General features: G+C 34.7%; 2 protein-coding genes across 3 annotated transcripts in view; one reads left to right on the top strand and one right to left on the bottom strand.

Annotated features, from left to right (window-relative positions):
- The window catches only part of spin (lysolipid transporter protein spinster), a 69,519-nt gene that overhangs the window by 21,631 nt on the left and 35,563 nt on the right, over window positions 1–12,325 (top strand). For both annotated transcript variants that reach the window (XM_089098324.1, XM_089098323.1), the window contains exon 5: window positions 10,289–10,417. In XM_089098324.1, the coding sequence (XP_088954450.1) occupies window positions 10,289–10,417 (129 nt within the window). The remainder of the gene's footprint in view (window positions 1–10,288; window positions 10,418–12,325) is intronic.
- The window catches only part of LOC148946249 (uncharacterized), a 108,132-nt gene continuing 104,734 nt past the window's right edge, over window positions 8,928–12,325 (bottom strand). The window contains exon 3 of the mRNA XM_089098330.1: window positions 8,928–8,966. Within this exon, the coding sequence (XP_088954456.1) occupies window positions 8,935–8,966 (32 nt within the window). The 3' untranslated portion in view covers window positions 8,928–8,934. The remainder of the gene's footprint in view (window positions 8,967–12,325) is intronic.

Here is a 12,325-nt window from a genome sequence, read left to right as displayed (position 1 = left end):
ATTGATATATTATATTTTTCTAATAAATATAGAGTGTCATACCATAGATACAATATGCTTTTCTAACAAATATAGAGGATTTCCTACCATAGATATAGTGTATTTTTTTTTTAAAGAAATATAGAGTGTCATACCAAAGATAAAATATACTTTTCTATTAAATATAGAGGATGTTATCCATAGATATAGTATATTTTTCTAACAAATACAGAGTCTCATACCAAAGATAAAATAAACTTTTCTAACAAATATAGTGTCTTACCATAGATATAATGTACTTTTCTAACAAATATAGAGGATGTCATATCATAGATATTGTATATTTTTCTAGCAAATATAGGTGGTGTCATATCGTAGATATAATGTATTTTTCTAATAAATGTAAATGACATAACACCGAAAAATTTGTAGTTGCCATTTGATTTTTTTTTTTTTTTTTTTTTTTTTCAAAAGTCGGCTTTATGTGTTTAAAATCGTGAATTAACAAGAGGATGTATTCAAATTGTCTGGACGGTTTAATCATCGAGAATTATCGGTTTATCATCGAATATTGAAAGAAGCAAAGGTTTACAAAAAATTAAACAAGAAAAACGGGTTTTAATTTCTATAAAGCAGTGAATACAACACATTTAATTAAACACAAATACTCCGAATATTTTGGCCCCACATCCGGGAGCCTTTCTCAACGGAAAAAAAAATTTTTACATAAACATAAAAAAACATACTAAACAAAACAAAAGAAAAAATATAAATAAATAAGAAAAGAAAACTCACATATTATATAAACAAACTCCATTCACTGCCGTATACAATCGAATGCTTATATTGACACACCTTCTCACAGAATATAAATTGACATCTATCAAAAAATGAGAATATATTTATACTTAAACTAAAACAAAACAGATCAGATAACCCCCGGCCCATAACCCCTAAATAGATCTCAGGTTCATCACCCAATGTTTGAATTATAAATTGAACAGATTCGTTTGCTTGCAAGCTTAGCTGCAGTTCGTTTACCTTTCCCAGCATTTAACCCAGTCTGATCTTTGTCCGCAAGGTCATCGTTCGTATCCGAACTATTATCAAAATTAGTGCTGGTAGAAAATTTTACCTGCTTTTTAATGAAACTATTATAAGTCAAATTTATCCTAAAATCCCCTTCAACTTTATTGATACTAATACCCCCATATATTATCTTTTTTATTTCTATAATTTCCCTGAAGCTTTCTAAAAGTCCTACGGACGTATCTACTATTTTTGTTTGATCAAATAAAATACTGTGATGAGGAAAATTATAAAGATGTTATGTAACAGCTGACTCAAACGTTTCTGGTGTTTTGTTTTGTTTTAGAGCGCAATCTATTGCATTCTTGTGTTGCTCTAGCCTATTTTCTAAAATCTGTTGCGTTCTTTCCACATAAAATTTACCACAAGAACATGGAATTTTGTATACTCCCTTTTGCAAATTTCTCTGTACCTTGTCTTTCCCTTTATTTAACAACGAGCTTATATTATGTCCTGATTTAAATGCTGTATTTATATTATGTTTTTTTAATTCTCTTCTTAATTTTTGTGATAATATTGGGATAATGGAAAAGAAGTGTGGTCTAAGAAATTATTTAAGCAAAGGTTCGGCAATATGCTTTTCGTAATGACAAAAGACAAGCCGGGGCAAAAGTTAAAAGTAAAGTCCAATAAAAAAAATGTGTAATTTTACAAAGGCACCACTTCTAATTTAAGGTCCATTTGGACGTCATGAAATAAAGAAAAGGCTAAAATTGTCTGCGTTTAGAAGACAAGCGACAGTGAGAATCTATATTTAGAATCCTGCCGCGTGCCGAGTGCCGGGGCCCAGCGGCGGAGCTGCCAGACTTCCGGTACTACATATATATATATATATATATATATATATATATATATATATATATATATATATATATATATATATATATATATATATATATATATATATATATATATATATATATATATATATATATATATATATATATATATATATATATATATATATACGCTGCACGGTCTGGATCTGGTTTATCTAACCTCTGGAATAGTGTCGGTAGCACATTGTGGACTGCCCTGCTCCCTACCTAATTTTTGATTATTGACTAAACAATAATGGGCATCCAGGAATATTCTAAATTCACGTACAATAACACAGCCGTTTGTTTCGTTCTTAAGCACATTAATAAGCAGTTTATATTTACTTACTTTTCAATAACTGAAAATAATTAGCAATTGAATAATTTTAATTATCAAATAATTGAATAATTAAAAATGCATGCTTATAGTTTGTACTATATGCTGGATCAAGCATCTACCAATTTATTCTAAATTCTGGTCAAAGTCGGTCAAATTATTTAGATGACTTTTCCTTTGAAGGCAATTAATATTAATACAGGAAAATTGGGTTTAATGCTTTTTCTTATAAATGGACAATCTACTTCAATTTAGTCGAATAATTCTTGTAAATAGCTGGTAAAATAAAAATTGTTTTATTTAACTATTGTCTATCACATGGGCGTAGACAGCATATTGTCTAGGGGGGGCAGTCGATAGTGTGATGGAGGGCCTTTTATCAACTGCGTTTCCAACCATCTGCTTTTTCAGCAATATCTAATTTAAATTTGAAGGTCTAGGGGGGGCAGCTGCCCCCCCCCCTCCCTACGCCCATGGCGTATCACAATATCCAATGAAAATTTTATTTTGTTTAAACAAATACACCTAAAAGAGCACATTTGTTCTTGAAGGGCTGTAATAAGATATGGGGTTATAAGAGGAGGCAACAGCCATTTTGGTGTTTATTGTAATTTTTGTTTTTTTTTCTTAGTTTCAGTTTCGCTTTTTACCTTTATATGATTAAATTTTTTTTTTAGTCAATTAAGGACTGATATTTTCATTTATCTATTGTTGGTGATGAAATAATGGATAAGTCACTAGAATATTCTGACGTATTTTATATTAGTCTCTTTAATATAAAAGACATTGTTGAAAGATCAATATTAAGTATAAGATATCACCTTCTTTTTATTCCGAATGCAAGTTATACGAATTATTGAGGGAATCACCATTGATGCCCACATTTAAAAAGAATTGAAAGAATAGGGTTCTTTCAGGTTGCAGTAGTGGGATTTTCTAATATTTTGCATGTTTTTGGGGATTTTCATCCCTATCACTAGTTACTTTTTTCCCCCGTTACCCATTTTTTTTTCTCTCCTAATTTTTGTAGGTTGTAAGGGTTGTAAGTTATGCCCTGGGGACATATAAGGTTTTTATAGAACGTGTTGTCGTAGAAACATCAAAAAGGGCTCATTCGATTAGAAATTGAAATGGCTAGTTCCCTTTTTAATAGTCGAAAGTAAACTGGAAGGCGACTAACACCCCTTCCACGCCCACCATTTCCCCAAACACATCCAATCAAAATTTTGAGATAGCAATTTTGTTCCGCGCTGTTTAAAGTTCAGGAAATTATACCTTTGAGCAGGACACTCCCCCACAGTCTTCAGGGCCAGGGTTATAAGTTATGCCCCGAGGGCATATAAATTTTTATTGAAATCTTTGTCGTAGAAACTTGAAAAAGGGCTCATTCGATTGGAAATTCAAAGGTCTAGTGCCCTTTTTAATAGTCGAAAGCGATTTGAGTGCAACTAACCCCCCTCTCACACCCACCTTTTCCCCAAACACATCCAATCAAAATTTTTAGATAGCCGTTTTGTTTAGCGTTGTTGATTTCCAGATAGAAATTATGTTTTTGAGGAGGACACTCCCCCACAGCCCTTAGGGCAAGGGTTGTAAGTTATGCCCTGGGGGCATATAAGGTTTTTATAGAACGAGTTGTCGTGGAAACTTCAAAAAGGGCTCATTCTGTAGGAAATTGAAATGGCTTGTGCCCTTTTTAATAGTCGAAAGTGATTGGAAGGCCACTAACACCCCTTCCAAGCCCATCATTTCCCCAAACAATATCCAATCAAAATTTTTAGATAGCCATTTTGTTCCACGCAGTTTAAAGCTCAGGAAATTACACCTTTGAGTAGGACACTCCTCCCACAGTCTTCAGGGCAAGGGTTATAACTTCTTCCCCGAGGGCATATAAGGTTTTTATTGAAATTTTTGTCGTAGAAAATTGAAAAAGGGCTCATTCGATTGGAAATTCAAAGGGCTAGTGCCCTTTTTAATAGTCGAAAGGGATTTGAGGCATTCTATTGTTAGCCATTTTATTCAACATAGTTTTGGAAATTAGGTCTTTAAGGATGACAACCCATCCCCCCCAAAAAAACCCTCAGGGCAAGGGTTGTAAGTTATGCCCTGGGAGCATGTAAGGTTTTTATAGAAAGCGATGTTGTAAAAACATCAAAAAGGACTCATTCAATTGGAAATTGAAAGGGCTAGTGCCCTTTTAATAGTCAAAAGTAATGGAAGGGCTACTAACCCCCCCCCCCCCTCATGCCCATCATTCCCCCAAACACATCCAATCAAAATTTTTAGATAGCCATTTTGTTCTACGTAGGTAAAAGCTCAGGAATGTATACCTTTGAGTAGCACACTCCCCCAACAGTCTTCAGGGCAAGGGTTAAGAGTTCTTCCCTGGGGGCTTATAAGGTTATTATTGAAAGTTTTGTCGTAGAAAATTGAAAAAGGGCTCATTTGATTGGAAATTCAAAGGGCTAGTGCCCTTTTTAATAGTCGAAAGTGATTTGATCCATTTTATTCAACATAGTTGAAAGGTTTGGAAATTAGGTCTTTAAGGATGACAACCCATCCCCCCAAAAACCCTCAGAGCAAGGGTTGTAAGTTATGCCCTGGGAGCATGTAAGGTTTTTATTGAAAGCGATGTTGTAAAAACATCAAAAAGGACTTATTCAACTGAAAATTAAGAGGGCTGGTGCCCTTTTAATAGTCGAAAGTGAGTGGAGAGTAATTGACCCCCCTCTCACGCCCACCATTTCCCCAAACACATCCAATCAAAATTTTAGATAACCATTTTGTTCAACGTAGTTGAAAGTTCTGGAAATTTTGTCTTTAAGGATGACAACCCCTGCCTCCCCCCACAGCCCTCAGGGCAAGGGGTGTAAGTTATGTCCTAGGGGCATATAAGGTTTTTATTGAAAGAATTGTCGTAGAAACTCTAAAAGGGCTCATTCAATTGAAAATTGAAAGAACTTTCTACTACATTGAACAAAATGGCTATCAGAAAATTTTGATTGGATGTGTTTGGAGGAATGGTGGGCGTGAGAGGGGAGTTAGTTACCCTCCAGTCACTTTCGACTATTAAAAAGGGCACTAGTCCTCTCAATTTCCAATTGACTGAACCCCTTTTGAAGTTTTACGACATCTCTATCTATGAAAACCTTATATAACCCCAGGGCAGAACTTACAACCTTTGCCCTGGGGGCTCTTGGGGGTCTATCATCCTTAAATACATAATTTCCAGAATTTTCAACTACGTTGAACAAAATGGCTATCTTTAAGCTTTGATTGGATGTTTTCGGGGAAATGATGGGCATGAGAGGGGGGTTAATTACTCTCCACTCACTTCCGACTATTAAAAAGGGCAATTTCAATTTCCCATCAATTGAGCCCTTTTGAAATTTCTACAACAACTTTCTATATAAACTTTATATGCCCCCAGGGCTTAACTTACAACCCTTGCACTGAGGGCTCTGAGGGGGGGGTATCATCCTAAAAGACATAATTTCAAGAACTTTCAACTACGTTGAACAAAATGGATATCTCAAAATTTTGATTGGATGTGTTTGGGAAAATGGTGGGCGTGAGAGGGTCGTTAGTCGGTCTCCAATCACTTTCAACTATTAGAAAAAAGGCACTAGCAATTCCCAATTGAATTCAATTCCAATTCAATTTCCATTTCCAATTTTTAATATTCGAAAGTGATTGGAAGGCTTGATACTTTTATAGTAAAGATCGATGTGGGTATAATGTATTATTTTTGTTGTTGTTGTTGTTGTTTAGACCAGGGCTCTTTTTATCGAGGGAGTTGTCGTGGGAACTTCGAAAGGGCTCATTCGATTGAAAATAGAAATGGCCGATGCCCTTTTTAATAGTCGAAAATGATTGGAGGGCAACTAATCCCCCTCCCACGCGCACCCTCCCATTTGCCCATTATGTTTAAAAACTAACTGTTGCCTTAAGATTAAATCAAAATGCACTGTGTTAATGCTAATTCCCAATAAGGCATCTCAGCAGTATCCTAAGACCGACTAAGAACGACAGTATCCTAAGAGCAGTATCCTAAGAGGGTATTATGTTCAGACTTTCGGGGCTACTTCTGTTCTTAAAATTTAACCAAATCAAAATAGCGCAAGTGTATCCAAGCTATCAAGGAATGTATACAGATTTTTTTGCGAATGGTATCAAGTTTTCCATTTCAGGTCAACTAGAGGAGGTATGGAACTAAATTAAACACTACTATTTGTGTCCAGATTTTTAAAAGGGGGTATGTTATTAAAAATTGCTGAAAATTTTTTTTTCGAGCATACAAATTGCAGGCCAAACTATAAAGTCTTAAAAAAAAGAAAAGATTTAAAGCATTCTTTTTCCCTGAAAAGACTTTGTCAATATAAAACGAACAGAAATTAATTAAAATAAACTTTTTCCACAAAATAAGTTTTTCAAAGAAAATTAAAGAACTCCATTAAAACAAAAATGGGCAAAAACAAATCCAAATAATGTAACTAACATGAAACTACCACAAATCAGCATCAATAAATAAATGAAACCCAAAACGAACAGAAATTACAATAAATAACCGAGTCAAACTCAAAACGAGCAGAAATTAAGATAAGTTGGGCTCAGAACCCCTATGCCTTCCAAAGGCCAGAACAAAATTTGCACTTTACTTAAAAAAATACAAATGAATATGCATTGTCAGTTTAATATACATATACTGTTATTTAGTAATCAAAATGTTAATATTATTTGATTTAATAAAGTTATAAAAGTAAAAACATTTATATTTTTCATTTCTTCATTTATCAGTTTCCATGTTTCTTTCATATTTCCTTTACTATTTGAAAACTTTCTATCATAATATATGGCCATAACTTTGCGACGTAATTTGTTCACTAAATTGCGCTGTTTTTTGAACAATTCATACGAACCATCACTTTTATCATCCAGATATCCTTGATAAAGCTCATTCCTTAGCTTTCTTTCTTCCAGTATTTCACTCGTTATCCATGGCTTACGGGGATTTTGTTTCTTCACTTTCATTACCTTGATAGGACATGCACTATCATAAATGGGTAGAATAACAGGTATTAGATTTTCAAGTGCTCTCGTAGGGGATTCTTCTTCAGAAAACAAAGGGTTCCAATCGATAACACTAACCTCCTCCACAAACTTTTGATGATTCCCTTCTTTCATTAGCCTTGTCTTTATTTTCTTTTTCTTGGTCTGTGCAACTGATACTTCATAACGCTTACCAGTGGAAGATGGTCAGAACCAGGAAAAGCCACAACATCAGCAAAGCTTCAAATCGGCAGAACGAACGAAAATATTATCAATTAGGGTTGCACTCTGTCCAATAATCCTCGTGGATGCACTCACAAGCGGGTATAGATCATTCGATATCATAAAAATTTGAAAAATCAACAATATGATTAGACAAATCAAGCAGGTTAAAATTAAAATCACCCATAACAATATGACTAGCTCCAGACGGTACCTTTGAAATCAGCTGACTCATACCTCCCACACAATTCTCCAGGTGAGTACTGGGTGGCTTATACGCCATACTAATTATATTTTTTTCTCCCATCAAATTCAATTTCAATTGAAAAAACTTCAACCTTACCTTCAATCCATATACTAAGATCATACCTTTCATTATAATTCAACCCATACCTTACAAGGAATCCAACACGACCCATCGCCACTCAGTTCTTAACACGAAGATCATAACTTAGAAATGAATACAGTGAGAGAGACTGGTTTGAACTAAAAAAAATGTTTCACATAATCCTATAATATCAAAAGAGGAAGAAAATTGTTAAATTAATTCCAAAATATCCAGGTAGCTTGTAGTCACGTGGGCATTCCAAGAACATAGTCGCAGACTCTTCATTTATATCATGAATGTACGGCAACCGAATATAATCACTCTCCCTCATAGGCTTTAGCTCAACAATCAGTATATTATCATCGCCGGCAATACCTCTTGATAAATAATCCGATTTTTTTCAGCTTTTCGTAAGTTTTTATCTTTAGCTAGATTTTGTTTTGTTGCCGCAAGTTCATTCTCTGTAGCCACTACTAGTCTACGGAGATCAGCAGTGGGGTCTGAGAGTAGGCTATCTGTTACTGAATGTTGTCTTTTTATTTTTAGAAACTGTCGGTAAACATCAGGATGATTTTTTAGCTCTGCAAACTCATGATTAACACCCTTAGTTTCCTTTGTTGATGCTTCCTTCTCATTTCCATCAAAACTAAGTAAAATCGCTGAGGATAGAACCTGACGGCCGTGTCTTTTGCCGTAGCAAAAACAACAAATTTGCTGTCTCCGGTATTTGTCTTCATAACTTCTTGGATTCGAAACGGCCAAAGGGGATAGCCCGCAAATTTGGCAAGGAACAAATCTGCGATTTTAACGTTAGCCGGATCCATGACGGTAGCAACAAATATAAAAACTCAATAAAATTAGAATTTGATTAGCATCAGATAGAGACGAAATGAAACTTACATTTTTTTGGGTAGGCCCACGGATGGCAGTGACATTCAACTTATTGGTTGGCGGCACGAATGAATGTGGAGACCTGCTAATTATTAACTATTGCGCTCTGGCATCCAGAACAACATCCCGAAATAATGTCGAATTTTTTCCTCGCACCAAACTTGGCTATCGTACCAATTTTCTCAATTTAAAACGCCAAAAATATGATAGCGTAAAAAAAGTCAAGTATCAGACTGGACGACTTCTGTAATCACTGAATTAATTCAAGGTTAAAAAATCAAGTTCCAACAATTCAAAAGTTCAAACAGGTATATAGTATACGTATAAGTTATACTATGTACAAGTTATACTATAGCATAGCGTAAGTTATACTATGTTAAAACGTATCTGTTACTAAAACTATGTCTGTTGATTGTTCATTCTGTTGTTATTTCGAAGTTATTGTCATTATGGTTAAACACTCCAAATGCAATGGTGTGACAGTAAAAGAAAAAACACCAAGAAAAAGAAAAAATTATCCGTAGAAAAACATCGGCATTGGTTGTATTTTTTTCATTTTGAATAGATACAAATGTTGCGTGTTGCGCTTTACAATTGAAATATTTATATGTTAGAATACTGGTAGTGGCGTCCTACAAACGTTAGCTACTATACAAGATATACAATGTAATTTGATTTTTTTTTTCATATTTTCTCTAAAATATGGCTATATCAATTACCCTTTAATTTAAGTTTATATTTCAACATATTAGCAAGAATTTGTTAGTCCACTTCATCCTCAGGAACCATGTCTGCTTATTATGGACGAAGAGTTATTGACACTTCAAGAATAAAACTTCATTGAATTTTTTTTATAACAAAAATAATGTATCTAGAAATGTGACCATGGATGCAGCTAGATTCTTTTTACTTTTTGACGAATTATGTTTTATGCTCCTGGACGTTTAGCGCAATTAATTTGCAGTATCTTGTTGGTTTTGTTTTGTTCCCTTTTTTATGTTCCCTGATGTTCCATTGACCTGTTTGTGACGTCAACAATAATATTTTTCCTCTAGACAGAATTATATTTAGACGGTTAAAGTTTTTTCAAGTCACGTTTCCAACTTAAAAAAGGGCTACTCAATACAAATTATAGTTTTTAATCTACTCTTTTATTTAATTCATTTTGATATATTTAACTTATTTCATTTAGCTCAAATAGAATACTATTTTGCTTTCAATTTCAGTCTTACGCAAGTAATGATAACTTTCGGAGGGACGTCCTTGAATTTTATTTTAAGTGCAGTGTTTTAGCCTTCTGCCATGTCAGTGTTTACATCTTCTTTCATTTATGTTAATCTTCTCATTTATTGAGTTTAAATACTGTACAGAAGAAACTTTTAGTGCTTGAACGTACTTTGTGTTATTTTTTTTAAGAACAACACACGACAATTTTTGTTAAGAACAACACACGGCATTTGAGTCGAACGGCGCACGAATAATCTATCTCCATAATTATGTCTTGGAAGTAGAATAGAAATTATTGGGTTTATTTTTCTACTCAAATTTAAATGTGTTTTTTATTTTTAATTTCAGTCCAACATATGTGTTGACAACTTGTGGAGTGACGTGTGTCAATTTTATTGCTGGATCACTGACTTGGTGGGGAGCTAAATATATAATTCTTGGCCAGAAACTGCAAGGAGCCTTAGAAGATCAAGAGAAGTAAGGCTCGATTTCGTTTGTTGTTTCTCTTTCTCGTTTATTTTTGTTTTATTTGTAAGGTTGTTTTTTTTTATTACGGAGCCTTTGAATAGATTCGAATGGAGGAGTGTGCATAGCTGTGTTGGCCTCAGGTGGCTTGGTGCTGCAGTGAATTGCAAGTAGCAGTGGTAGTAGTTTTCATGGCTCCAGTTGAGGGACAAGGCTATTAGTCATCATTTATCATTAGTATTTATTCACTAGCTGTGCAGTAAAGCACTGCTGCTTTTTTTTGTGGTCAGGGGTCATTGATGGGTAGTAGAGCCAGGTGAATAAAAGGAAGAATCAGCTTAGATAGCAATTTCTTTGAATATTTGCAGGTTTCATTTTGCCAAATTCAACTACTTTTAAACATTAAAGAAATATTTTAGGAGTCGTTGCCTTACCTGACTTTTGTGGGGAAGAGAATCGCTCTAAACCAGAACGGTTTGCCGAATATAAATAAAAATTGCTAGGAAGTAAGTAACTAGTGTTCTATTTGGACTTTTGCTCATGATTTTTGGGAAAAAAAAAATACCTGCACGGGACTTTTGTGGAATGGGCCCACCTCGTATTGGAAAGGAGGGCGTTCAATTCTGGATTGCATAGCTCTTCTGCTGTCAATAGATTAATCCTTTTTTTTAATTTTTCGCATTAATGAGAGACGGTTCCAACAGGTGATAACGCCTCACCCTCCTTGATGAGGTTTTAATTTACCCCGTACCTAATCCTTTGCTATTTTTTATTTATCGTATATACATCTACGATATTTTCTTGCTTCACACAGACAGGGCTGCAGCTAGGGGGGGGGGCGAGTAGTGCCGAAACCTTGTCATTTAGCTTATGTTTTTATTTAATTTAGCTTTGGTTAATTTGCCGGCACACTGGATGATTTTGTCGGCACCTTCTTTATATTCCCCCAAACATAAAACTCAAGCTGCTCCTTTCTATATAGGGGTCAGTATGGCCCCTTTCTGAAAGGTACTCTAATAAATTAAATGAAATATGTTTATTTATGTGTTAACTCTATTAAGAATTTACTGTCTCTTTTAGGAGGCTTAGGAAGTCCATTAAAAATGCATAAATTAAAGCAGGTACGACCATAGTGGGCACCAACGAATAATTTCGTTGGCGTAAAAGATCATTTTTCATTCAACATATTTATTTTTCTGGACAATTCTTCAGACAAGACAGGGGAGAATGTCTTTACCCTCACTATGAGAGGAGATCCCGGAACTGTAATGTGCCCACCTGTCGACTAAATGTGTCTGAGCATTGTCATCTTACAAATAGCATTGAAGTGCCGGCAGTATGCTGCCAAATACACTTTGGCAGTGAAGTACCGATGGTGCTGCACCATTCACATCCTCTTCGACTGAGTAGCCAGATAAATTTTAGGATCTTTATTTAAAGACTATTTCTCTTGACATTGTTATTGCTAAGAAAAATAGCTACTACTGACTGAGCCATCATTCTCCAAAATTTGGGAAAGGGATGGATTTTAGTTATAGCTAGTCACTTTACCGATTTTGGTAAATATCAGACCAAATTCTTTGGAGAACGATTAATGTTCTGGTAAAATTGACAATTATACTGCCTCATATCTTTTTCGCTAACTGGCCAAACATGATAGGGGAGAGGTCTCCACCCTTAACTCCCGTTTTAAGGCCTCTGAACCTCTAACGAGAGGTTGTTTGATCACCCAGCTACCTAGTAAAACGAACTAAATTACCAAAGAGTCTAAAAACTAAAATTGGCCGACCTTTCTAAGTTTCTTAATTTACCAACGCAAGTAATTAGATCCCTAGCTTGTATCCGTATTGACAAATGGAAATTGTATCGACAATGCCAAAAAATATATTTTGTCCCCAGAAAAAGGAATTTTAATAACAG

This window comes from Artemia sp. Qi Xiang Cuo, chromosome 12 (assembly GCF_049724085.1).
Source record: "Artemia sp. Qi Xiang Cuo chromosome 12, ASM4972408v1, whole genome shotgun sequence".
NCBI classification, from domain to species: domain Eukaryota; kingdom Metazoa; phylum Arthropoda; class Branchiopoda; order Anostraca; family Artemiidae; genus Artemia; species Artemia sp. Qi Xiang Cuo.
The sequence above is the reverse complement of the archived record's forward strand: the minus strand, read 5'-3'. Positions and strand labels throughout refer to the sequence as shown.